At 48.0% G+C, this 27,518-nt stretch overlaps 1 protein-coding gene across 4 annotated transcripts in view; it reads right to left on the bottom strand.

Annotated features, from left to right (window-relative positions):
- Kiaa0319l (KIAA0319 like) overlaps positions 1–27,518 on the bottom strand; it is a 106,237-nt gene that overhangs the window by 2,156 nt on the left and 76,563 nt on the right. For all 4 annotated transcript variants that reach the window (XM_028885409.1, XM_028885410.2, XM_028885408.2 and 1 more), the window contains exons 10-20: positions 20,388–20,616; positions 18,741–18,864; positions 18,069–18,201; positions 15,946–16,094; positions 14,841–14,992; positions 14,404–14,542; positions 13,110–13,269; positions 5,519–5,661; positions 4,601–4,723; positions 4,060–4,150; positions 3,153–3,244 (exon numbers count right to left, since the gene is read on the bottom strand). In XM_028885409.1, the coding sequence (XP_028741242.1) occupies positions 3,153–3,244; positions 4,060–4,150; positions 4,601–4,723; positions 5,519–5,661; positions 13,110–13,269; positions 14,404–14,542; positions 14,841–14,992; positions 15,946–16,094; positions 18,069–18,201; positions 18,741–18,864; positions 20,388–20,616 (1,535 nt within the window). The remainder of the gene's footprint in view (positions 1–3,152; positions 3,245–4,059; positions 4,151–4,600; positions 4,724–5,518; positions 5,662–13,109; positions 13,270–14,403; positions 14,543–14,840; positions 14,993–15,945; positions 16,095–18,068; positions 18,202–18,740; positions 18,865–20,387; positions 20,617–27,518) is intronic.

Genomic DNA, 27,518 nt, shown 5'->3' with positions numbered 1-27,518 from the left:
AGCTGTGAGTGCTCTCTGGTCTCCCAAGGCTGACCCTGACCACTCACACTCAAGGATCACACCCTGCTGTGGACCTCATCCCCATGCTGTTTTGGTCATGCAGTGGACTAAGGCCCACCATTCCACAGGATACAGTCCTGGGATATGCCTGCAGTCACTTCCAGAGCCACAGAAGGGCACTGGCAACATGGGCCTCTCCAGTGTGGTGGGAGCAGTGGCAATGGAGGTCCCATAAATGCTGTCCCTTCTACTACAGACTGAAAGCATTCACTTCCTGTCCCCACACAGTCTCTCCTCTTCCCCACAGCAAAGGACAATGGCCTTTAAGGAGATCCCTCCCTGGCTGGGCAGCCCCATTCTCACCCAGTACTTGTCTGCCACAGCTCTGCTCATGTACTTCACCCACTAAAAATGACAGAGGGGGGCGGGGAGCAGGCTGAAAACTGAACACACTTCGCTGGGACTCCTGAGTCTGCCCTCAATACAATAAGAGGGGTGTGTGTGTGGTGTCTCCTGAGTCTGCCCTCAATACAATAAGAGGGGTGTGTGCGTGCGTGCGTGCGTGCGTGCGTGCGCACGCGCCCATGCTCTCTCTCTCTCCAGAAACACAGTGATGAACAGTATAACTGATCAGTAAATATATACCTGTCAGTAATGACTAGGTGCAGATCGGCTGTAAGGAATGTGGGCAAAAGCAGCCCAGCACATGGCACCGTTTGCAGTCCGACTCTAAGATACTATTAACTTGGGCTCTGCCTGGATGGTAGCACCAAGGGAGGGCCAGGGGCTGATTTCTTAGGTGTGTTCCCTTACAAAGACTCCACATGCTGTATTTCCAATTTTCTGGCAAACTAGGTTGAGCCACAGAGAATTGCCACTTTTGTGGGTGCTGAAAAGTAATTTTGACTAGGCGGTGGTGGCCCACGCCTTTAATCCCAGCACTCAGGAGGCAGAGGCAGGCGGGTCTCTGTGAGTTGAGGCCAGCCTGGTCTACAAGTTCCAGGACAGCCAGACTACACAGAGAAACCCTGTCTCGAAAAACAGTAATTTCATTTGGTTCAGCCTGCTGTAATAGAAGGAACAAAAGCAGATATAAACCTGCTGCTGTCAGCACCTCACCCCTGCAGCTCCCCTTCATGACACTCCCTACTCCTAGGATTTCACCACCAGGCCCTGCCCTGCATGCAGTCTGGTGAGTCCTGGCCCTCTGTCCACCCCCTCAGGTTATCATTGTTTTTTTTGTCTTTTGGTGTTTCGAGACAGGGTTTCTCTGTGTAGTTTTGGTGCCTGTCCTGGATCTTGCTCTGTAGACCAGGCTGGCCTCGAACTCACAGAGATCCGCCTGGCTGAGTGCTGGGATTAAAGGTGTACGCCACCACCACCCGGCCTCAGGTTATCTTTGCTGACTCAATTTTGAAAAAGGCTTCAAAATTCGTAGGGCAGTTTCCCCATCCTACCTCGACAGCCATCACCCCTTCTACCAGCCCTGTAGGCAGCTGTGAGGGTCTCTGGAGTTGTGACTTATGACAGCGTTTCCCCTCCACAGCCCATCTTGAGTGCTGGGGCCTCTTTATGGCTGTGATCCACTTTTGAGGTGCTGATCCTCACTGGCAAGTAGAATCCCATCTTTCAGTCCTGACCATTCTCTGCCTAACAGTCCTGGTAACAGCTGTCCTGATTCTGTCAACAGCTAGGCAGGATTCAGCCTTCACCCAGTCTGCTCCTCTGCACTGTCACCACTCAGACCAGGCTCCTGACCTGCAGCTTCTCCTTTAGTGACAGCATGTAGCAGGCTAGACTCACTGTACTTACAGCATCTTCTTACCACCCAGAGATGCTCAGCCCTCAGCCCAAGTAAGACACCCCAGTACTCTTAGAGGGCACCCCAGCAAAGACCCGCTCACCTATCCAGCCGCGGGTCACTCACTCCGGCTCGATTGGCCAGTGTATATAGCTTTCATCCCCCTCCCTAAATGCCCTCTGCCCTCCATGCAGTGTGGCCTCACCACATTGTCTCTGTCTGCAGTGCTGTGGACAGATTTGATGCTACTCGTCCTTCACACCCAGCTTCACACTGCTGAGTGTGTGAGAGTATGCACACTTACACACTCCTTTCACTAGGTGGGGTCTGGGGCCTGAATGCAGGTTATCAAAATTGGTGGCCGGTGCCTTTACCACTGCACCTTTACCTGCTGAGCATCTCAGGCCTTCCATGAACTCCTTCATTAAGACTTTTCACTATCATTCTGTATAGCTGTGAGTGTGATTTTGGAAGGGTAAATGGGGTGAGAAATAAACTTTCTGAACATGAAGCAGCAGAACCTGATCAGAACAGGTTGGAAATGCACAAGATGGGTGGCCCCTGAAAGTAAATAGACACAGAGGCCAGTAGCCAAGCCAGGAAAAGAGTTATGAAGGAAACACGGTCAGGAGTCAAGTGATGGGGTCACACTGGCCACGAGGGGAGCCAGTTACGCACATGTGCGAGCGCTGCTCTGACAGCCTAGGTTCACTGGAGACGCAGCGCTCACAGTGGAGCTGCCTGGGGCAGAGCCCAGCTGCTCGGGGACGTCCTTCTCTGCAGTAGTCTTCTCTGAGGGCAAAAGGTCTTAGGCCTGTCTCCACCACAGCCTCTTCCAACACAAAGCTTTAAGCAGAGGGTGCTTAATAAATGTTTTCTGTAAAACAGTTTAGAAGTGGCTTACATGGAGAGTGGCTCCCACGGACAGACGACCTGTCCTGTGGCCCTCATGAGAGAACCCCATCTAATAATCAGCCTCAAGGGCGAGAGGCCGATGACACACCCTAACTCTTCCGGCCCCAATGCTCAGTCCAGGATGGGCTTGTGTAGCAGGCAGGAGTCCTAGTGGGAGGCACCTGACTGCCCAGCACCCACAGATGTCAGGAAACAGCTGGGGATGTGCCTAATGAGAAGGATGGGGTAGGAGGTTACAGGAAAGGCAAGTTATGATCTGGTCTCTGCCCAGAAGGGACGGACTGCTCAGGTTCAAGAGACCGAGGCTGCTGACCCTGACACAGGGACACTGAGCGAGAAGCAAACCTGCGATGAGCAGGCGAAGGAGCGTGAGGGGAAGGAACATGGGGAATGAGCACTCAGTCTGGCCCCTCAGCACCGGCTCCCGGAGTCCTACCTGCTCGGGAGGTCGGCTTCAGCTCCAGGCTCTCCTGATCAGTGGCATCCAGGATCTTGTATCTGCTTTTCCTCTTGGGTTTTCCTTTTTGCCTAAAAAACACAACCCCCGTCTCTGCTCAGGAAGGAGGTCTGTGAGGCTGGGCTGACGTGCACAGCACCTCTCCTCACTTCTCAGCCAGAGCAGGGGGTAACCTGAAAAGTCAAGGGAGCTGTGACCACCTTGGGGTGGGCTAACCACACAAGGCCCATCAGGACGGCTGCTTAGAAAGCATAGAGACAAGAGCAAGGCTGGAGGGCGTGACGGGGAGAAGCAGTGTAGCGTGGAGCTGCTGATGGGTTATCTGGCTGCTGGAGGTTTTAAAAACTACACTTTTTTAAATAAGGCAATATGTCAGTCGCAGCCCTCTCAAACCGCCCTCAGACAGGTGATTATGTTAAGCCTGGGTTTCCTTATGTGTGGATTGGGAGAAGGCTCTTGGTGGTATAAAAAAGATGATGCCTCCTGAACATTATCATGACACACAAAAATCATACCTGTGGTTCAGGTATGTTAGTAGCAAAGTTAGTAGCAAAGCACATTAAAGTCTGGAACATGCCAGGCAAGTGTTCTACCACTGAGCTATGCCCTTATCTTGAAGTCATGTTTTAACAATGAAAAACATAATAAATGTAAACATGAAATAATTAACGTAGCTAGGTAGGCTGTCTCAAGTAAAAACAGAGACAAACTAGAACTACCAATCATGAACTCAAGTCTATAAGTGTGTCCAGGTGTGTCCAGGTGTGAGGATAGGTCATAGCACTTCAAAGGACATGCACCCAGCCACACCCCCACCAGGGTCCCCACCTTGCAAGTCTCGGCAGTGACACCCTTTAAATGAGGACAGTGCTTCTGCACCCCTTACCTCTTGCAACAACAGATAGTAGTCCAAGACAGGATTCCCAAGGCAACAACAATAACAAAGGTCGCGATAATCACATACAGCACACTCCATTCTGCAAAGAGAAAAAGTGGTGGCTTCACCATGGGTGGACTGTGCCTGGCTCCCTGGGGAGTGAGTGGAAGCTCGCCAGCTTCTAAAGCACCCCTGTGTCCCAGGGTGGACTGTGCCTGGCTCCCTGGGGAGTGAGTGGAAGCTCGCCAGCTTCTAAAGCACCCCTGTGTCCCAGGCCCCTCCAGCAGTGCTCTGGGCCCTGCAGTGTGCAGGCCCCAACTCTGAGATGGAGAATGTGGTTTCCATGAGGCCACAGCGTGCAGCTGCTCTGCCTGCTCCAGAACCCTCTGCTGACAGTCAGCAAGTATGGAGGGAGGGAGGAGGAAAGAGTCCTCTGCAAACAGAAAATGCAGGGTTCTCCTGCCTGCTCATCTGCCTTGAACACCACCACCCCCGCAGCACAACGCCGTTCTGCAGCCAAGCTGGCTGGCACGAAGCCACACACGCTCACCGCAGTTGCTGTCTCCATCCCTCAGCTGCACCTTGATGAAATTCTCCATCCAAAATGGGTCACAGATACAGCGCTTGGTGAACGAGTCACAGTGGCCATGGTCAGAACAGTTCAGCTGACATGCTGAAGGTAGCAGGAAAGAGGGAGGAGAAGTCAGAGCCAGGACAACCAGCTCCAAAGCTCGTGAAAACTCAAGTCCCTTGGTCATGGTGGCTTCATGTGACAGGCAGGTGCCAGACCCTGGTCAAACAGTTCCCACGAGTCTCCCTTGCTGTCTATACCAGTGACCCGCAATCCTGCATGCCTCCTTTCAGAGTAATGTAATTCCAGAAATGATACATAAAATATTAGATTAATTTTGAAATCTTTAAGAGCCTAAATTTTCTACAGTAGATGTGTATCTATTTCATTTTATTTTATTTTATTTTTTGGTTTTTTGAGACAGGGTTTCTCTGTGTAGTTTTGGTGCCTGTCCTGGATCTCTCTCTGTAGACCAGGTTGGCCTTGAACTCACAGAGATCCGCCTGCCTCTGCCTCCTGAGTGCTGGGATTAAAGGTGTGCGCCCACACGCCTGTCTTGATGTGTCTCTAACAATAAGGAGGAGGCTCCACGGGTCCAACACAGCTAATCCCCAGCAGTGCCGGGTGCAAATGCTCTTGCAGTACAGTGTGAGGCCGACTAACTCTCAGTTCCTTGGCCTCAGAGTCACCAGCTCCGTTAATACTGCCTGCCTTCAAAACTGAGGGTGATGGTGAATTTGGAGGCAGGGTTGGATAAAAACTAAAGATACAACTATTTTCTTACTCGGGCTCACAGTTCCCCTGAGCACTGTCAGGGGCCTGTGGGCCCTGGGGTGAGAATCTCCTGGTGAAAGGTTGTTTGCAGCAGGGTTTTGCTCCCAGCTTCCCACGACTCACTGACAGTGTTGATCTCCAGGGCTCTGAATATCAGGAAGTCGGCCTTCTGCTTCCGCAGCTCACTCTTGAGCATGGCTGCCACCTCATGGCCTTTGAAGAGTTGGTGGGGAGGCTCATTCTGAACAAAAAATAACATCTTGGTGCTGTAGAGACAGACAACAGTGGGTGTGCTGGAGTGGTCCACAGTAGCAGCCACAGCCTCCTCCACTAAACACCTTGTATCTGGGAGACACAGTGCTCAGCCTGTGGTGACTGCCACAACAGGCCTGTGAGAAAGATGCTGTCTGCCCCACCTTCATGTTACAGGGGACAGCATGGGCCCAGAGGAGCTGACTCACTTGTCCAGGGTCACACAGTTACAGCAGAGCCAGATCCCCACCCTGTTATACCTAAAGCTTACATTTTTAAAAATACCCTGACCACCAGAGTCTCTGGTCCAAACAGCCAGCAGGAGGTCGAGAAGAGTAGGGTTCCATGACACCCTATCCCTGCTCCCAGCCTTTGCTAGCTAAGACCACAGCGGAGCTGGGTTTGTGCCTGGGTTATTAATAAAGCAAACCACAGCACTTTGCAAACTGCTAGAAAGATGGCCCATAAGCCAAACAACTGTTACTGTGAAGCAAATAGACCCTACACAGTGGGGTCTCAAGTAACAGCACTCCAAGCCCAGAGTCTGTTTTCTGTCTGTCATCTGAACTCAGGTCTGTTCCCTTGGCCTTAACTTCATCTCTGATGGCCTGCTCCTTAGTGTCACAAAGCAAACCTCCTCGGCAGCGGGCCATGAGGATTTATAGGTATGCCCAAGGTACTGACCCCTTAGCGTGTAGGGTGGCTGAGGTGCCTAAGTATCCCAGAGGCCCTGGCCCAGCTGCTTCCAGGACAAGCTATCTGAAAGTATTGCAACATTGTCCAAGTATGACATGGCATAAAGTGTGGGCTGTACTGTCATTGACTAAAAGCTACTACAAAGTAAAGCTAACAACGGGGCCCTGAAAATTCCAGACCCGATTCAATCTTTACATAAAAATGGGGATTCATTTCTTACCATTTCCTCCGGTGATCCATGTGTACAGCTTTTATTTTTGCGTCTACCAATAACCCTCACATCTTTATCTCCTTTCCACAGGACCAATAGCGACTAATTTGTGTCAGCAGAAACTTGCTGAGATTAGAGACCCCAGATCTTCCAGAGATGCCTCAATCCAGCATGTCTCGAAATAAACTTGCAGTAATAAGTAGTAGCCAGGGTGGTGACACACACCTTTAATCCTAGCAGGGGGACCTCTGAGTTCTAGTCTACATAGCACTTTACAGGTCAGGAGGGTCTACACAGTGAGACCCTGTCTCAAAATGAAAAGCAAACCGAACCACTTCTGATCGAGCACTACATGTTATGATTTACACAAATACCTTATTAAATTTTTTACTACACTAATTTGTGTGTGGATGTGTGTGGAGCTCAAAGGGCAACTTGTGGAAACTGGTTCTCTCTTTCCATCATGTGAGTCCTAGGGATTGAACTCAGGTCATCAAATTTAGCGGCAATCTCCTTTACCTACTGAGCTACCTCTTGGGCCCATACGGTCACATTTAACCCTCAGCACCAATGCTATAAACTGAGCACTAGAGTTTTCATGGGTGATCAGCAGGTTGAGGGAAGAAGTAGTTCCCATGCTTCCCAGGATACCCACTGGTGTGGAAGGCTGGAGACAGAGCCCCTCCTGAAATCCTCACCTCTGGCCACCTGCAATGATGGCGTGAACACTTCTACCCAGCCAGTCCCCAACAACGTGGATGATCTAAGCAGCTGTTTGCCCTAGTCTGCTCCCTAGACACTGAGCACAGATTTTTATTTTTATTTTTTTTAATATATATATTTTATTTTACAATACCATTAAGTTCTACATATCAGCCATGGGTTCCCCTATTCTCCCCCCTCCCAGTCTCTCCCCTTACCCCCATTCCCACCTCGTCCAGGGCAAATCCTCCCCCTAGGACTGCGATCAACCTGGTAGACTCAGTCCAGGCAGGTCCAGTCCCTTCCTCCCAGACTGAGCCAAGTGTCCCTGCATAAGCCCCAGGTTTCAAACAGCCAACTCATGCAATGAGCACAGGACTTGGTCCCACTGCCTAGTTGCCTCCCAAACTGATCAAGCCATTCAACTATCTCACCTATTCAGAGGGCCTGATCCAGCTGGGGGCCCCTCAACCTTTGGTTCATAGTTCATGGAGCACAGCTTTTTATTGTTAGTGGTTGAGTTGTTTTAGTTTTTTTAAACAAGAGTCCTGGGGCTGGAGAAACAGCTCAGTGGTTAAGAACGCACACTGCTCTTACAGAGGAGTTTGATTCCCAGCACCCATGGGAGGCAGCTCACTACTGACTGTAACTTGAGCTCCAGAGGGATCTGATACCTCTGGCTTCTGTAGGCACCTGCACTCACAGCACATGCATATAGACGAGAAATTCAAAAAGAAAGAAAATGTTCTAATCATGTCACTGACCCAGTCAACTGGATCGGATTCCCTGGAAGCTCATACACTGCAGAGGTCCAGTCCCACTCTAACCAAGTCTGTTGGGGTCCAGCCTCTCTATAGTCTTCTCCCAGAGTCCTGAAGAGATGCTACCAGCAGCAGATTAATCTGAGGGATACTCGATTGAATCTACGTACACTATACTGTTTAGTCCATACACTTTATTCTTCTAAGTCAAAATCTATCTACAATAGCTTCAATTCTGTTCTCATACTTAGCTCCTTTCTTGTCAGGTATCTCTCTACATTTTCCTCCTGTACACTCTAAATTCTATCTGAATTCTCCCATCCAGTTCTTCCCCATCCTCTACCTCCCCTCTTCTAGTCCTCTCTAGTCTCTGAGGTTTTCAGTTATATACCCACACAAAGCAGCAATTCTCTGGCCAAAGCAAGGTCACAAGGCTTGCATTCTTACAGGGTCATAAAGGCAGGTAAGAGTTTACCTCAGGCAGTGACTGTCAGGCTTTCTTTTACAACCCAAAAGGGGAGGGGTTAAAGGAGGTGGGGCCAACTAAGAGCTAAGATTGGTTAATGATCAAAAAAGGGAATTTATGTGCTCAGACTACATTCCTAGGAGTGGTTAGGTAAAACGTTAGGAGTCTACAATGTTAGTACAAATCATGAGTAAAATAAAACTGCCTATATTTCTTTAGGGCTTTAACGGTCTCGGTGTACCTCGGCTGGGCTGTTTTCTAGCAAGGTGGGTAGCCAGGCAGCTGTGTCACAGCTTGATGTACCTGGTGTGCAAAATGCCCTTTTGTTCTAAGTTCAATGTCAAAAGGGAAGTCTAGAGATACCACTAAGGCTGTGCAAGGAAGCAGGGTCTGAGCTTAATTTGCACAAGAAACAAAGCTGTGCACCTCACATCCACCGGGCCTAGGCAGTGTCTCTGTATGGATATTTACCTTAATTCAGGAGACCAGCAGGTGGTCTGGAATGCTTATTCTGTCTGTCATTTGTCCTTGGATATTTGAGAGGTATCTCAGATAAAATGCTTTTGTCTGGAGCTGGCCCTGGCCTTGGAAGTTTGCTAACGGAGATATCTGATTCTAATGCTAAAAAAGAAACAAAAAGCCTGGAAGAAGGAAGCCTTGCCTGTGTGACTGTCATCCAAATATCTTAGTTGTATGGGGAAAAAGTATGCCCAAAGAATGATCAATCCACACTGTTCTAGGAATGAAAAATCTACAATAGCACACAAGAAATTCATCGCAGGAATACGGCTGAATATTCAAGAGCCAATATCACCAAGACTCTTTTCTTGGCTTTGTCCTCTGGAAGGCCCTTGGCTTCTTCCTTCAGGTATTAGTTTTGGCATCGTCAGCTGAATTCCTACTTCATACTTCTGTGGCCCACAGCACCACTTGAGTCAGAATATCTTAGGATGAGCCTGGGCCTCATTAAAACTCCAGGTGACCATCATCAGGAGTTGGAGTGACTGCTCTCTCTGATGCCTCAATCTTAGCTCTGACTCCAATGCTGCTTAAAGTGGGCATCCCCCCGGAACTGCTCCCAACCATCATCCCTCACCTCTGCTCCCAAGCTCAGGATGCATCTCCCTATACCCCTCACACAGATACAACAGAACCCAGGATCACCAGCACTGAGTCCAACACCTCTCCCCACAGCCAGTTCCCTAGACTGGCACTGTGCCCCAGGCAACAAAAAGGCTGAGGGGTTGTGTCTTTAAAGGGTGAGTCTGTGTCCAGTCTCCATCTTCCAGTGCAGAGAGGTTTCTATGCAGACTTCGTGTAACAGCGTCCTGTCTTCTTGGCAATCTGCAGAGCACACTCCTTGTGCTAATTTTGTTCTCACTGTGCTGCTGGCAGCCCAACCACCAGATCATGCTTAGCTGCTAGTCACCCTTTCTGTGGCTCTTCCCAGGTTTGCCACTTCTTCCCGTTTTCCCATGAAATGCTATGGGCTCCGGAGCTCTGCCATCACCCCAGCCCCTTGACATGTCCAAGTGTCATCCATGCATCTTTCTGACTTTGATTCTTTGAGTTGAGTCTTTGTGGGTTTTGTTTTTATTTTTATTTTTCCTCCTCATCCCCAGGTTCCCAACTGTGGTGATTTGAAAGAAAATGACCCCCATAGGAAATGGCACTATTAGGAGGTGTGACTTTGCTGTAGTAGGTGTACTACTGGAGGAAGTGTATCACTGTGGAAGTCTCCTTTTGAGGTCTCCTTTGCTCCAGCTCTACTCAGTGTGACACATAGTTGCAGATCAAGATGTAGAATTCTCAGGTTGTCTGTCTGCACACCACTGTGAAGATAATGGACTAAACCTCCGAAACTGTAAGCCTGCCCCAATTAACTGTTTTCCTGTATAAGAGTTGTGATGGTCATGATGTCTCTTCACAGCAATAGACAGGAGTTGGTACCAGGAGTAGGGTATTGCTGTGATTTCCCTGACCATGTTTTTGTTTGGAGGAACATGGAACACTTTGGGACTTTGGACTACAAAAGCAGTTGAACACTTTAAGTGGGGCTTAATAGGCCATACTAGTAGAAGCATGGGATACAGTGGTGCTGAGGGTGATTTGAACTGTAGGTGCCTGGTTCAAGAGGTTTCAGAGAAGAAGAATGTTAGTATGTGACCTAGAGTCTGTTCTTGTGATATTTTGGCAAAGAACAAGGCTGCTTTTTACTCTTGTCCAAAAAGTTTGCCTGAGGCTAAACTGAAGAGTTTTGAATTAACTCCATTTGCAGAGGAAATAGCAAAACAGCATAGTATTGACTCTTTTGTGGGGTTATATTAGTGTTCACTCTATGAAGATCTATAATGAAAAGGAGCAAGCTGAGAAAGGAAAAATACAAAATGTACAATTTGAGGAGTAAAAGGGGCACCAGGAAGTGGAATGGAGCTAAGTCCTGTGTTCAAGGAGATGAATAGTTGAAAGAAAAGCCTGATGTTACATGGAACAAAGGGAGTGTGACCTCAGGGCAAGACCCCACCCAGCTAAGCTTCTAATTTGTGAAAAGGAATGAAAGGAAAACTTAGAGTCAGGTGTGGTGGTGCACACCTTTACTCCCAGCACTCAGAAGGCAGAAGCTGGGAACCTCTGGGTTTGAGGCCAGGCTGGACTACAGAGCAAGTTCTGGAACAGCCAAGCTTAGGCAGTGAAGAAAACCATTGAAAACAGAAAGCTGGTGAAGATGTAATTGAACAAGGAGGCCATGTTTGAGCCCCAGCAAGCAAGAGAACTTGGCAGCTTCAGCCATGTGGTTTTGAATTTAGAGGCAAGGATAGGAGAAAGGGGTTACTGAATCTTCCTTCGTGACTAAGGAAAGCTGCTGAGGCAGGCATGTGTCAGGGTGTCCCTGAATGGAGCCTAGAGAAGCCATTGTGTGAAACTGTAAAGTTGAAGCCTGGATTGCCTTGGAGACCCCAAGATGTTAGAGATGCCAGAGCCAAGGAGATACTGCCAAGGGAGTGGAACCAGCCCAAGAGAAGGAAGTGTGTTGCAGTCTACAAAGCTGGATGGAGTTGAAGATCTGAAGAACACTTTGACATCAGACATGGAGATGCAGAGTTTGGAGTTTGCCCGGCTGGTTTTCAGTCTTGCTTTGGACCAGTATTTCCTCGCTATGCTCCCTTCCCTATGTTTTGAAATGGTAATGTATATCCTGTGCCACTATATGTTGGAACTATGTGATCTGCTTCTTGATTTTGATTTTACAGGGAAACGCATTTAAAAGACCGCATGAATGTTGGAAGAGACTTGGAACTTTAGATTTTTAAATAAGTTTGAGACTGTTACAGACGATGGGGACTTTGGAGTTGGACTGACTGCATTTTTGCATGATGATATGGCTGCAAGCCTCTGGCGGCCAGGGAGTGGAGTGTGGTGGTCTGAAGGAAAATGGCCCCGTAGGAAGTGTCACTATTAGAAGCTGAGACTGTGTTGTAGTAGGTGTGGCCTGTTGGAAGGACTATGTCCCTGTGGGGTGGGCTCTGCTCAAGCTGTACTCAGTGTGACAGAGATGCCTGTGCTGCCTGTGGATCAAAATGGAGAGCTCTCAGCTCCTCATCTGCCTGAATGTTGCCATGACGATAATGGACTGAACCTCTGAAACTGTAACCAGCCCCAATTAAATGTTTTCCTTTATAAGAGTTGTGGTGGTCATGATGTCTCTTCACAGCAATAGAAGCCCTAACCAAAACATCAACTATAATCCTATCTTTCAAAAAGTCTGGAGGCAAGAAGTTCAGGGGTTCAAAGACATGAGGGAAAATGTCACCCCAAATCCAATAGTCAAGTGAGCTCCTTCCTCCCTAATCTTAGTCCATGGCCTGAATCACCTGCCTAGCCTTGCTCACCTTCATCTCCTTCAGCACCCGCTGAGCAAGGCACAGCACCCCTCAGGGTGCCTCACCCTCTCACCGCCCTAGCAGGCACTCTTGACTTGCTGCTGGACAGGCCCAGGAGCTCCCAACTGCTCCTCCCTCACCTCTTTAGCCTCCACAGTATTCATCTCCCTGAAGACAAACCTAAAATGGGATTTCCTTGCTTTTAAAACAGCCTAACCTGAGTGCTTCTGTACGCAAGTCTCTTGGTCTCCACTAGCCTTACCTTTACCCACACCCTGGGGCTACCTAGCGCAACCCCAAACGCCTTCCAGAAGCCTGTGCCATCCTACCATGGGCTGCAGCTCATACTGCTTCCCTTCTGAATCTCTTAATTCTCATAAGCTTGGCAAGGAAACTGAAAATCTCTGGGCTACCTCCTCCTCCAGCTCTCCTGGGAGAACCAAACACTCTGGTTGTTTCCTGAGGCCACATAGTGTGCCACCCTGCTGGGCAGTGAGAACATAAACATTGTTATCTCCCTTTTCAGACTGTAGCTTATAAACATAAGGATCTCTTCTGACCTTGTTTCCAGAGCCTGTTTGACTTTCTACCACAGGGCCTGAGGCCTGATTGATAAGACAGACTTGTGAGTAGTTAGTTCCTCATCAAAGTACCCACCCTTCTCCATCTTGCCCCTCTGCTGCTCAACTGGGAAGCCTGGGGACCCCCAGCTTTCCTTTGCTCCCCACATTCATTGCCCAGCTACCTCTGTTCCGTGTATGGCTGAATCTTTTGCACAATGATGTCGGAATCCAGCACCCCCAGGAGGACCCCAATCTGGCGGATGAACATCCCCTTCAGCCTCTCTGTCAGCTGGCTGACGTTCACATCCAAGATGATCTCCACCAGGTTGCTTTTCCTGGGGTCTGGAAAGCACAGGGATCAGTCATGGTTTCAGAAGTGGGAGAGTTAAAACAGACCTGTCACTGTGGAGGGAACAGTGAAAGCAGACAAACGGGAAATAAGAGGCGTGAACCCCGAGGAAAGCCATCAGGAGCTGGCTGGGAAGGCTCGCCACCGCCACTGCCACACAAGTTCTAGGGTGAGGCACAAACCAGGAGGAAGGCAGGATGGCCTTTGTTTCACAGCCCTGTCTGACGGGCCCAGGTGAGCTCTCCAGATAACTGTGTCCACAGCCTCCCCTGACCCCACTTGACTTCCAGGGATATGCAGTACTTTGTTTAGAAATATGGGGGGGAAATACACCCCCGACCGTCCTAACAGTGGTGTGAATGCAGCAAACACAGAGCAAATCCAGGTAGCCAGGAAATGACCTCAGTGCCAGACTGTTTACCTCTAGAACCTGGACATGGTTCTGCTTGCTGGGCACATCTGAAGCAACCATGGATTGCTCAAAAAACTTTGCCTACAGACTTGGATGGAAGAGCCAGGGCGCATTACCTGTAGCCTGATTTTGAACACAGATGAGAGAGACCCTGTTTGTTTCAGCCACTGTTCTTCCTAGGGGCAAGGCAAGGCCTGGAAGGCCCTTACCAAGGCAGAGCCATGCCTGAGGCTGGCCAAGGGTAAAGCACTGCCATCTCTACTCAGGGCATCCTTCCTGTCACTAGTGCAGGCACCAGCACCACAAAAGCAAGTTTCTACTTAAGGACATTTATTTCTGAAAATCTGAGAAGTGTGCAGGACATTATTTTACCTTCCTGGATTGTCAGATAAAGCCCGAGGCTCAACTTACAAAAATAAGTTGTTTTCTGTATTTGGGTGCTGATGAGACATCATGACTCAAACCATTCCTGTGCTCAGATTCCCATGGTTCCCTGAGCCTGCTCTCCTCGGTCGTGTGCAAAGGAGAAGGTACTGAGCTGGGACACAGGTCTATCTGACGTGAGCACTGCTGTGTGACCCTCAGCAAGCCTGCCTGCCCTCTCTGAGGTTAGGATCTGGCTGCGTGAGTAGGGCTGGGTGGGAGGCTGCGGGCAGTGAGGGCTGGACCTGCTGTCGGGGTAGAGGCCTGCCGCTGAGCTGGCCGATGTGCTCACCAGGCTTCACTTCCACGGTGCTCCGGTCTGTGTCACTCTCGCCCTTGGCGTCGGTCACTTTCAGGTGAAACGTATAGGTCCCCTCAACCAGGTTGGAGAGGAAGAGGACAGGGTGATGGTCGGAGTGATTCAGCACCTCCTGTGGGGGTGAACAACATGGATTCCACTCCTTTCTTGGAGGAAGCTCCTGCTTGAGCCACACAGCTCTGCTGTGGACCAGCCACAGCACCGCCCGCCCTCCACAGCTCCAGGGGGCAAGAGATAGAAGCCACTGTGCACACCAGTTTGTAGGATGGCCCACAGGAAGACATCTGACTCCCTGATTCCAGAGCACGATCTAGGGGCTTCATGGTTAACCAGACACTGGAGGGTAGGATCCCCCTCTTCACCCACCCTTACCCTGACTTTCCACAGCATCCCACTCCTGACCCACTCACCCCTGCGGCTGGGCTCGTCTCATCTCGAGTCCACAAGTAGCTGACTATCCCTTTGTCATCCGAGGACCTGGAGCCATCCAGCTCTGCGGTGCTTGTGGGCAGGGTGACCACCACGTTCCCAGTGATCTTGGCTACTGGCGGCTTGTTGATTTCTAACCAAGGAGACAGCATTGAATAATGGGACATTCTGGGGAGGAAGATGCGCTTGTGCTGCTGATGAGGGGCTAGCACTGGAAGGACCTTAAGTGGAGAGCTGTTTGGTGCTTGTCCGAGGGGGCAGAGCCAAAGCCACTCGACAGACCCCTGAGGCTCCCGGGCTCTGCTGTTGCCACACAAAGGGGTCACCATGCTTTCTTCCTGTGACTTCGGAGCAGCTCTCTGCTTTAAAGGGATTTAGTGGGTGGAAATGAAGGCCGGGGCGCTCAGAGCCAGCTAACACCATGACCTCTCCTTTCCAATGTTGCTCAGCCCGCCCCCACCTTCACAAGAGAAGGAAGAGTGTGACCCCTAGAGCGGGCCCTCCAGAGTCTATGGCACAGAAGCTCGGCTTGCCAGGTGTTAACACAGTTTAGAGTTTAGTCAGCATTACACTGGAGGTCACCACCGACGTGGTAGATGTTCTACTACCAGCCATGGCCTCTCCCAATCCTCCCCAACATCGGGAGGCAGATGTAAGCCAGATAGAGAACTCAGGACAGCAGCAGAGCAACTGTCATCCCAGCCCCGGACAGCAGGGGTCACTGTAGCTGCCAGAGAGTCACAGAAACCCCAGTTTTAGCAGATGACAAACTCAAAATGCAAAGAAAACAAATCAATATTTCACTATTCATCTGAGAAGGAAATGCAGGGAGGAAGCAGAGGGATTGGGGGAGGGTGTGCAGAGAGGAAGGGGGTTTAAAAAATCACTTCACAGTTATTCTCAGAGAGTGTTTAGAAAATGATAGGTGCCCTCCCCACAGTCAGCTTCCTTATCTGCTTCTAATCAGTCCTGCCCGGAACAGGAAGAGGTGGATTCCTGGGCTATCAGACCCAGGGAGGCTGCTGCACGCGCGCGCACACACACACACACACACACACACACACACACACACACAGCAAGACGCACCTTCTTTGACAATGACGTTCACAGAGCTCTGGCTCTGCAGGTTCCTCTCATCTCTGACGGTCAAGGTGAACACATAGGTCCCCACCTGCAGCCCAGTCACGGTGGCGACACTGCTGTTGACATTCTCCAGCTGCACCCCATCAGGCCCCCTAGACAAGAGAGCAATCAGAGGGCGGAGTCGCACCTGTCTGCTGCTCTCCTGGCAGCAGGAACAGCAATTATTGTCTCAGCTAAGACAGGAACAATTGTCTCCCAAACCTTGACAGGAAATGTTTAAAAATATTCTATTTGGAGAAAGTATCACTTGGTCCAAAAACACAGGCTCCTTCTGGTCAGAAAATTTCACTCATCAGCTTTTAAACACATCTAGGCTTATCTTTTCTATGAGCTTCTAGAACATTCAAACTCTTCATTACTCTAGTTTGTTTATATAAGCAGCTCTGTGCTCAGTGACCGAGAGGAGGAGGAGGTTCTGAGAAGCATTTCTAGCCATTACTTGGTTTGCTCTGCCAGCTAAGGAGCAACACTTCTACCCACACCCCGAACCCTCCTGAGGGAAAGTCAGGGGAGGACTGCAGAGCCAAGGGGCTCTGGGGACAAAACTGTCTCCTCCAGATCCTGGACAGCGCCGCGGACCCCAGGGCACCCCATCCTGCCTCCTTCCGCTGTGTCTCCCCGCACAACAGCCTTCAGCAGGCTTCCAGCCAGCACACAGGCAAGGGCTGCACACACAGCCAGAGCCCTGCACACCCACGCTTCCCTCCAACTAAGGACAACCAGAGAGAGTTGCCAGCTCCCAGCTCTGCTTCTGACACTGACGACCTCTGACCCTGTCCCGAGCCGTCTCACGCGGAAGCACTATCTACTCAGGACTGTCTCTACCGCAGGCACCACCACTGGCACTGCCTGGGGCTTCCTCAGGTCGGCCTTCATCAGACAGCTCCAGGAAGAACGGATGAGCTAGGGGAGACCAGCTCTCCATAGCAGCTGTGGAAAAGGATGTCTGGCGCCTAACATGGACTTCCTAAGTCGAAATTAAAGCCTTCTCCACCCATCGCCAATGCTATAATAAAGTATCTGTGTGTGTGTGTGTGTGTGTGTGTGTGTGTGTGTGTGTGTGTGTGTGTGTGTTAAGATTAAACTCTAAACTGGGTGGCGGCACACGCCTTTAATCCCAGTGCTTGGGAGGCAGAGGCAGGTGGATCTCTGTGAGTTCGAGGCCAGCCTGGTCTACAGAGTTCCAGGACAGCTAGGGCTATAACATAGAGAAACCCTGTCTTGAAAAACCAAAACAAAACAAAAGACTAAACTCTAGCCTGTACTGTAGCAGCTGTTTTTGGAAATAAAGAATGTTTTCAACTTCCCTATTCCCTAAAATCCCTTCGCTTCCTGCAGGATCCTGTATACAATTTAAGTTCCATTTGTTATGGTTCATAAGAGCTGAAAGAAATTGTATAAACAAAATTGGCTCAAATGGTCATTTCCATTTAAAAAGTAGTATCGTTGCCGGGAGGTGGTGGCACACGCCTTTAATCCCAGCACTCGGGAGGCAGAGGCAGGAGGATGTCTGTGAGTTCGAGGCCAGTCTGGTTTACAGAGTGAGATCCAGGACAGGTGCAAAGCTACACAGAGAAACCCTGTCTCGGGGAAAAAAAAAAAAAAGTAGTATTGTGGCTACAGTCCTTGACGTTTACTAACTTAACTAAGAATGTCTCCCGAGAACAATAACACTGGCGTGCTTCTGCTGTACAGATAAATTTTCATTTCCTCTTAGTAGCTGCTTTCCCATCCTCAGCTAACCTTACCTGTTAATTTTGAACAATGGAATCTTTCAGCTCCATTACCCCTTCCGTCTGCCTCTCAAGTGTAATTCAGTTATGCAGTTAGCAAGTGGACTGGACCTGCAAAAGCCGGTCACACTACCTGGGGCCAATGATACACATTCTTCTTTAAAAAAAAAAAAATCAGAAAATCCCTCTGAAGAGTTGAAATTTAGGAGCATAAATATTTCTTTCTCCCTCTCCTGAACAAACTAGTGGGAGCGAGTCAACCCTGAAAGCAAATGAAACCATGCTCTTCCAAGGCCAGGAAGCTCTGCACAGGGGGTCTCCATCAATACTCACTGGGTCTTCTCCCAAAGATAGGAGATGATTCTCTGGTCATCTGTGCTCTTGCTGCCGTCCAGGGTGGTGCTGTCCACAGGCAAGGTCAGCTCTTTGTCTGGGCCTGCATCTGCCTGAGGAGGCTTGTTGTTTTCTAGGACAAAGAGATGCGGCCGTCAAAAGCAACACTCTAGTTGTAGAGGAGAGGACCCATTGGGGCATCTGTTCTGGTAGTCATGGGAACTCTGCCTCTTAGTCTGGAGCATTACAAGTATGTGGGAGAGATGGATGCCATTAGGGGACTCACAGTGAAGAAGACTGGATTATGTCAAACGATTCTGAAAACAGTGAGGTTTTAACACCACCCTTGCTCTGGGATCTAATGCAATAGGGTCGGAAGAGAGAGACAGCTCACTAGATAAGGCGGGCTGTCCAGGGTCCCTCTCAAACATTTGATATGGTGGTGGCTCCCCCTCCCAGGCCCACAGGAAGGCACAGTAACCAGCAAGGGAAGGGCACAGACGGAAGCTGAGGAGCCTGCTCCAGCGATGTAAAGGGGATGAAAGATGTGGTTCTCAGGCTCCGGGGGTGACGCCTTCTACCTCTGTGCTCCTTTAGCTCAGAACTCAAACCCTCTCCTCCCAGGGCTGACAGGACCAGCCATCACGCGAGTCTGAGAAGGAAGGAACTTACCAGGCTGTACAATCACGGTCACTTGAGCGGTCGCCTGCTGCCCTATTGTGTCTGTCACTGTGAGCTGGTAGGTGTAGTCTCCTTCTTGCATTGCAGATAGCTGCAGGGTTGGCGTTCTAACCCCCTACATGCAGAAATTCAGGCATGGGAAATGATGCCCAGGGTCACGGCACAGCAAGCAATGCTCACTCTGGCAGAAATGGTTCAGCCAAGTCTTTTTTTTTTTTTTTTTTTTTTTTTTTGCGTTTTTTCGAGACAGGGTTTCTCTGTGTAGCTTTGCGCCTTTCCTGGAACTCACTTGGTAGCCCAGGCTGGCCTCGAACTCACAGAGATCCGCCTGCCTCTGCCTCCCGAGTGCTGGGATTAAAGGCATGCGCCACTACCGCCCGGCCAGTCAAGTCTTTAAAGCTAACTTGGTACTGGGTTGTTGCCTCCCAGCTCAGCATAACCATTGAACAGGACAGCATGAGATATTGTACTAATAAGAATTTCTACAGATTCTGTGACTGCAGAGAAATCTGTCAGAACACATGAACTACAGCTGGGTAAAATATGCCTTGGGTCATGCCTAGAAACCCAGAGATACAGAATCCTTCCTGCATAGCAGAAGGAACGTTGTAATAATATGAGGCAAACCTCCAAGGCGGGCGCTTCCTATAGAACAACAGCAAAGCCTAGCAACCTAGGGCTGCGTCCAGCTTACAGGTATTTTGTTTGCCCTGTAGCACTGAATATTTGGAAAATTCCACCCAAGAGTCTTATTTCTGTCTGCTCTTAAAAAGAGGCACTAGGGCCGGGCGGTGGTGGCACACGCCTTTAATCCCAGCACTTGGGAGGCAGACCCAGGCAGATCTCTGTGAGTTCGAGGCCAGCCTGGTCTACAGAGAGAGATCCAGGAAAGGCGCAAAGCTACACAGAGAAACACTGTCTCCAAAAACTTAAAAAGGCAGGACTAGGGTCATATCTCCATGTGACAGGTGCCAGCAGGGCTGAGGAGGCAAAGGGCCCTCCAGCACAGCCCACTCAGGTTATTTAAACACCCTGTCTATTCTCGAATACTTCTGGGGAAGCCATCTTTTAGCCAGACGATCTACTCCAACGAGCACTTAAAGATTTGCACCCTGGGGACACCTTGAGGTTTTACTCTGGGTTGGGTCAACATAACACATGCATTTCTTTCTTTCTTTTCCTTTCTTTCTTTCTTTCTTTCTTTCTTTCTTTCTCTTCTCTCTCTCTCTCTCTCTCTCTCTCTCTCTCTCTCTCTCTCTCTTTCTTTCTTAAGATTTATTTATTTATTATGTATACAGAGGAGGGCGCCAGATCTCATTACAGATGGTTGTGAGCCACCATGTGGTTGCTGGGAATTGAACTCAGGACCTCTGGAAGAGCAGTCAGTGCTCTTAACCTCTGAGCCATCTCTCCAGCCCCCAGATACATTTCTTACCTAGTCTCCTAATAGAAAGGTTTCAGACCATCTGCTAGGTCAGAGGTCCCTAAAACTTTCTAAATTTGTTTGGAGATTTCTTTAAAAATCTAAATGCACAAACATGACTTTGTTAACTAAAATGGGGCAGAAAAAAACCTTGAGTGGGTGACCCCAAGCCAGTAACTCCCTGTCCCCCACGTGAGAGAAGACCTGCGTCCTACCTGCATCTCCACCACCTTCCCTTTGCTGCTTGGGCTGAGAGACCACTCATAGCTAGTGATGCCATGGTCGTCAGTACTCTGGTTTCCAAAGAGGGTGATGGAGTTCTGAGGCAGGGTGATCACTTGGTTGGGGCCTGCGTTGGCCACAGGAGGGTAATCCACAGCTTTGTTCACTGTCAGGCTTGCAGTGGTGGAGTTGGTAGCCCCATCAGAGTCGACGACAGTCAGGCTATTGGCAGAGAAGAGTTCAACAGGGAGGGTTAAGGGAAAAGGGACAGACCCAGAGGACTGAACATCAATACTGGGCAATGCCGTGGTGGTAGGAATTCCCACTCCTACCCATCCTGTTGGAAAAGCAGAGTGATGTTAGAAGCTAAAACTGACTGAGGGTTTCCGGTGTACCAGGTGAAGCTCCGAATGCTTTATATCTACTGAACACAGGCAAGAAGCTCTGTAAACGCTACCTTCCTGTTTCTCCACACCAAGATGATGAGACTGAGAAGCGAAGAAAAAAAGTAAGTTGCCCACAGTTGTACAGCTTGACAGCAGTGGCCTCGGAATTTATAATCCAGGCCCTATATATATATCAACAGCAGCAGATTGCTCTGCTGTCTGTGTGTACCCATGTGCAGAGAAACCCTGGCTGGCCTTGAACTCACAGAGAGCTGTCTGCCTCTCTCCTTTTGCCTCTGGAGTGCCAGGATTGCAAGCATCCACCATGCCCAGCTCAGAACCCCATTCTAAGAAGGCATCACCCCTGGCCTCCACTCCTGCAGAGCTCACAGACCGCACAGCAGCTGTCCACCGTCGTTCTCTCTCAGCCACATGCACATCATCAAAATGGATGTGGAAATCCTGGGCATAGAGCTCGGGGACAGACCAGGAAGGCTGGCTCCAGTGAGCCAGGAGCTTGAGATGGGAATGAATGCTCCTACGCAACATGCCCACAGTTTGTGCAGTGAGAAGCAGGATTTGCAAAGGAAATGTTCTTTTCTAAGAGCAGGCTTCCACCTAAACGATGCCTTCCAGCTGAACAGCCTAGAGCTTCTCACGCCACCTCAGAACGAGAGTGTAAGCGAGCGGGAGTTTGGGATCCTTCCATTTTGCTGACAGAAAGAGGAAAAGCGCTGAAAAGACGTGCTGTTTGTTTAGCTCTCACCAGCAGCCTCAGACATCCCAGCCATCTGTGGGCCTTCCTGCCAGCCTTACCCTTCACCTGTGGTCTGCAGGGAGTCAAGTATGGAAAAGGGGACTGTGGCGTTGGCCTCTTTCCCTGGTCCCCTGACTTCTCACAGGTTTGATTGGTAGCTTGCCCCCTGTGTCAGGAGGAGTTCCAGGAGCGAGTTCCAGACACATGGGCTGTGGTCCGTTGTTCTGACTCACCTGAAGGGCCACTGGCTGGCCTTCAGAGCCTTAGAGTCAAAGGCACCTGGCCACAGCGGGCGGGGAGCAAGCTAATGCCGTGTAAAAGCAGTAGTGAGAAGACAAGCAATCAATCAACCAAAATGCTAGTCAGGGCCACTCTCCTATCATAGATTAAAAAACAGCATATTACCTAGACCCATTTACCCCCCCCCCCCAGACTGTAGGTTACCACTGTGGTTAGAAGCTCAGACTCTGATGTTGTGAAATATTTGTTTAATGATGTAAAGATGTGTTAATTTGCCACTACAACATAGGGCCCATATTTTCACATAGGATCTAAGAAAGCTGGAAAAAAAAAAAAAAAAAAAAAAGGAGAGAGAGAGAGAGCCCCAAACAAACAAACCGAAAATGGATACTACTCCTTTAAGAGACTCTGCCATATAGGGAGCACTTGAGTAGCCAGCACATTAAGTAGAAACAAAAAGCTAAGTAAAAATGCCTGCCACCATGAGGGCACCAGCTTCCTAGAGCGGGGGCAGTTAGACACAGCTCCCAGGTGAGTGTGGCCCTCAGCCAGGCTCGCTCTCATGGATCCCAGCAGGGCAGAGGCAGCTGCAAACGCAAATGCCACTTCACAGTTTAAGGTTTGGCTCCCATGGTCCGAAAAGGCTAGAGACACGCAGTAAAGAGAAGTCCAGATGGAAAAAAACCTCTAAACAGGTTACAATATGTTTAAAAATGTGCATAGGCTTAAAAAAGAAAAGAAAATGGGTATAGTCGGTCATAGAAAAAAGTAAATAGTTTATAAATAATAAAGTCTTTAAAGAGAAAGTAAAGTAATATAAAGGAAAAAAGACACATAAAGATTGGGAATATGGGGCTGGAGAGATGGCTCAGTGGTTAAGAGCACTGGCTGTTCTTTCAGGGAACACAGGTTCAATTCCCAGGAACCACATCACAACTGCCAGTAACTCCAGCTCCAGGGGATTTAACACTCTAACACAGACATACATGCAGGAAAAACACCAATTCATATACAATAAAAATAAATAAATAAATCATTAAAAAAAAGATGGGAAATACACAGGCAATCTGGATCCTGTATGGTCCTATATTGACTTTGAATTTTTTGAATGCCCATGAATGAACAACAGCTGTTGAGAGACATGGGACTGTAAAAGGGACTGCTGAATTAAACCAGCCTAGATACTTTAGAGATGCTTTAACTTTAAAACAGAAGTAAAAAAATGCATTGTGTTGGGGAAGAGGTTATGCTTTTGTTTCCACAGGAAACAAAAGGCTGTGGATTTCTTCAAGGTTGATAAAGATCAGGTTTGATCAAGAGAGACCCCCCCTCCTGAAAATCTTGGCTACAGACATAAAGAAATAAAGCAAGAAAAACTACAAGACAGGTGACGTATATACCGATCCCGCTGCATGGGAACAGTTCTGAGACTGGACAACAAATGTTATCACTAGTTTTCCCAGGACTTGACCATTATCTCAATTTTCTCAGGTTGTTGCCCCCAAACAAGAAGAAGCAGTCTAGAGAACACAATGCCCATATTCCTAAGTGGTGGGGTGGGTGGTTTTTGGTCATTTGGTGGGTTATAGATGTTTGTCATCATTCAGTGGGTATATAGGAATATAGGATAAAAAGACAACTATTAACCTCAAATATTTTACATTGATATAGATTTTAGTATATTGATACAAATTTAAAATTATTTTTGTTATACTGTATGTATATTTCTACTCTTGTTTGGGGTATTGTGCTTATGCAGTTCATTTAAAATGTAACATATAATTAAGAAATGCAGGTTGATAATCATCTATAATAATCAAACTTGTAGTTATGTTAGGTATGTTTTCAAGATTAAACATAGATATATTTTAGATAGATAGATGGTCTTCAAACACTTCAAAGACCTACATTATGGTATTTAAGATGTTTAATAACTTAAGGCTTTTCATGACAGTGAGACATGACTGCTCCTGGCAGCCCCAATCTACTTTATAAAAGGATGATGGACATCAAAGAAACTCCATTTGGAGTTTTCTTTCACTGTGGCAAAGCTAGCCATTTGGGCAAGAAACTTCTCTTGCCTTGACTGCTGACAGTACACTGTATAAACTGGACAAGCAGGACACAAAGGAAAAAGACTGCTGAACTTTGCCAAAACAAGGTACGACAGTCTTCCAAATTCCTGCTTCACAGAAAAGTCTGCCAGATAGTCTAGGCCTGTAGGCTGAAGACAGATGCCCTAATGTTGCAGAGGAACTTTGGGTGACTGTCCAGGCAGCCAGATGTTTCTGTTTCTATAGCTTTGGAACTTGTTTGCTCTGCACTTCCCATTTACTCAGGTAATATTTTATCCTTCTCAGGTCTTTGATGGAGTTGAAGAATAGACACAGTTATGGTTTTCCTTAGTTAGGATAGCAGGTAAATTAGGTACAGTACTTTGGACTCACTAAGATAGGATAAATAATGGAGTATTTTCTCTGAATTTGCCAACTATAAATGGACTGGATGCCAGGCAGTGGTGGTGCACACCTTCAATACCAGCACTTGGGAGGCAGAGGCAGGCAGATCTCTGTGAGTTCAAGGACAGCCTAATCTATAGAATGACTTCCAGGACAGGCTCCAGAGCTATACAGAGAAACAAACAAACAAACAAACAAAAAACCCTAAAACAACAAAAACACCAATGGACTGGATACTGTAAATGTAATTCGTACTTGATCATTCTTGTTGGACATAGTCTTACTATGTTAAGGTTAAAACCTTTTATTTACATAAAAAGGGGAAATGTTGTGGAATAGTACTTTAATTATGGAAAGGTATGCTACATTTGTTTGTGCTGCATTTGTTTAACTCTGTAAAGATGTGTTACATTTGCTGAGGAATATTACTTTAACTATGTAAAGGTGGGTTGTTTTTATTTATGCTGCATTTGTTTAACTATGTAAAGATGTGTTGCTGTTTCACTTTGCCTGCCTAAGGCACCTGATTGGTCTAATAAAGAGCTGAATGACCAATAGCTAGGCACAGAGTGGTAGGCGGGGCAGGTGGGCAGAGAGAAGAGGTAGGAGGAGGAATCTAGGCTCAGGAGAACGAGGAGAACAAGGGACAAAGGGAGGGAGACTCCCAGGGCCAGGCAGTCAGCCACCAGCCAGCCAGACTGGAAGTAGGGCATACAGAATGAAAGAAAGGTAAAAAGTCCCGAGGCAAAATGCAGATGAAGAGAAACAGATTAAAATAAATCATAAGAGCTAGTGGGGCAAGCATAAGATAAGGCTGAGCTTTCATAACTAATAAGAAGTCTCCATATCATGATTTGGGAGCTGGTTTGTAGCCCAAAAAAAGTCTGCTACACTCGGAAGTCAGACTACTATGTGACTTTGGGTAAATTACTTAACCATCTTGTGCCAAAATTTTCTAATCTGTAAAATGAGAACAACCAAGATTCCTGTTTAAAGGATTAAATGAGATACTGTGTGGCAAGGGATCAGAAAAACCCTTTGCACACAGTAGGTATTCCAGATATAGTTATTACTGTCACTTTTTTTTTTTTTTGAGATTGTGGTGGTATTCTAATTGTACTGAAATGTGATTTTAATTGTATGTTAATAAATAAAGTTGCCCGGGGGTCAGAGCTATTAGAGCCATAGACAGAGTATGGCAGTGGTGGTACACGCCTTTAATCCCATAGATCTCTGTGTGTTCAGGGATACAGCCAGCATTGGAGACATATGCCTTTAAGACCTAGAGGGCTGTACATACAGACAGTGACGAGGCAGTCACATGTTTGGGTTTACAACCAATGAGAAGGCAGAACAAAAAGACTATGAAAGACATACACACAGGAAGTAGCTCTTTTTCGGAGAGCTAGGACCACCGCAGGAGGAAGGGTGAGATTTTAGCTCTGAGCTCTGACCTTTTGGCTTTCTCTTTTACATTGGTTCTGTGTTTCTTATTTAATAAGATGGTTGGTTACATCTATATGAGATAGTCTTGCTATTTAGTTTGGTATGAGGTCTCTGCCTCAGTCCCCCAAGTGCTGGAGTTATAGGTCTGCGCCACCATGTCCAATTTTGTCATTGTTTTTAAAAAGGATCAACCTAGCCAAGGGTTAATTCTGTAGTAAGTGGGAAAGTGCCGTATGAGAAATTGAAGGTAAAAACTAACCCAAATTTCCCCTTTCAACCAATGAGATGGCTCCAGGCTGCACTGGAAACCACTGTCCCTTCCTCTGCGTTAAGAGCCAGCGAGAGTGCCACCAAGTCGGAGCACACATAAGGGCTGTTCTAGCGTGTCAACTCCTGGAGAGGGCAAAAAGGCCTCACGCACACAGGGAAGCACTGTGGAAGCCAGGAAGTTAGACACAAAGCTCACCTCTTCAATGGGATGAGGAGCTCAGCTGCTCTTCCTGGATCACTAGGATGATGTAGTTTTACACTATGGTGATCCTTTGCTGTCTGGTGAGGCAGGCTCTGCCAGATCTCCCAGAATTTATGTTTTTACTTATCCAAGACTGTTTCCCTTAAAACCTGAGCACTGTTTTTAGACCACAAACTCACTCTTAGGAGTGAGGTCACTTATGCTTTACAACAGCCCACGTGACTTCTGTGTCATCTGAGGGCCAGGCCAATCCTGACACCCACAGGCCTTATGTTTACCTCAGTCAACCTCCCTAGACCTTGGACACTATCTGAGTCCACAGTACCCATTCCTGTGAAAGAAGCCAGATGTCCCTTGTAAGGAATCTCAATGTAAACATGTCTTAAATTGTTGTACTCTTGGGACTGAGTTAATTGTTATCTGAATACTTTTTCCAAAAATTGAATACGGCTAAAGTAAAATGATCTGGGCCAGACTCTAGAAGTCCTGGTCTAGCATCGGTTACAATAAAATCAGGCTGAGCTGAGTTTCATTCTTGTCTCTTTGTGGATTGCCCACTATAAAGCCTGTAGGGGAATCACCATGAACTCCATGTTACCAACAATGTCTAGAACTCAATAAACCTTAGACCCATGGAGGACAGGCACCCAGGCATCAGTCACACCATGATAGGTACTGGTGAGACACTGAGTACAAGAGGGGAGATCAGTCATGCTCCCTCCTCTGGTGTTATTACATTCATTATTCATTACAGGTGTTATGAATTATGCACACGTGGGAAACCTCCAGCTGGCTGGGCCAGGGTATCCCACTCGTGCAGGGAACCATGCTGGCATGCTGGACAGATGCATGTCTTGTGGGCATGGTGGTGGCAGTGGTGGTCAGTAATTCGAAACCTAGACTCTGTATCCATGTGGAGGGTTTATTATAATAGAGATAAAGAGAAAGACAGAAAAGACAGAGACAGAGAGAAAGAGTAAGAGGGGATTCGAAGGGTGTACACTTGTGGGAGGAAAAGAGAGAGAGAGAGAGAGAGAGAGAGAGAGAGAGAGAGAGAGAGAGAGAGAGAGAGAGAGAGATTTTCCTTAAAAAGAGGTTTTCACATTAGGACGCAGGGCAATGCCAAGGGATGGGTCAGAATATTAACAATGGAGCCTCATGGGAAACTGAGGTCTGTAAGGTACAGATTAGAAGGAGATTCAAATAGTATATATTATTTGATACTCTGTGTGTATGTGTATGTGAGAGAGTGTGTAAAACAGTGTGTGAGTATGAGAGTGTGAATGTGTGTGTGACAGAGTATGAGAGAGAGAGAGAGAGAGAGAGAGAGAGAGAGAGAAGAAGAGAGAGAGAGAGAGAGAGAG

The sequence above is a fragment of the Peromyscus leucopus genome, chromosome 2 (assembly GCF_004664715.2).
Source record: "Peromyscus leucopus breed LL Stock chromosome 2, UCI_PerLeu_2.1, whole genome shotgun sequence".
Lineage (NCBI taxonomy): Eukaryota > Metazoa > Chordata > Mammalia > Rodentia > Cricetidae > Peromyscus > Peromyscus leucopus.
Note: the sequence above shows the minus strand (reverse complement) of the source record. Positions and strands in the feature narration are given on the sequence as shown.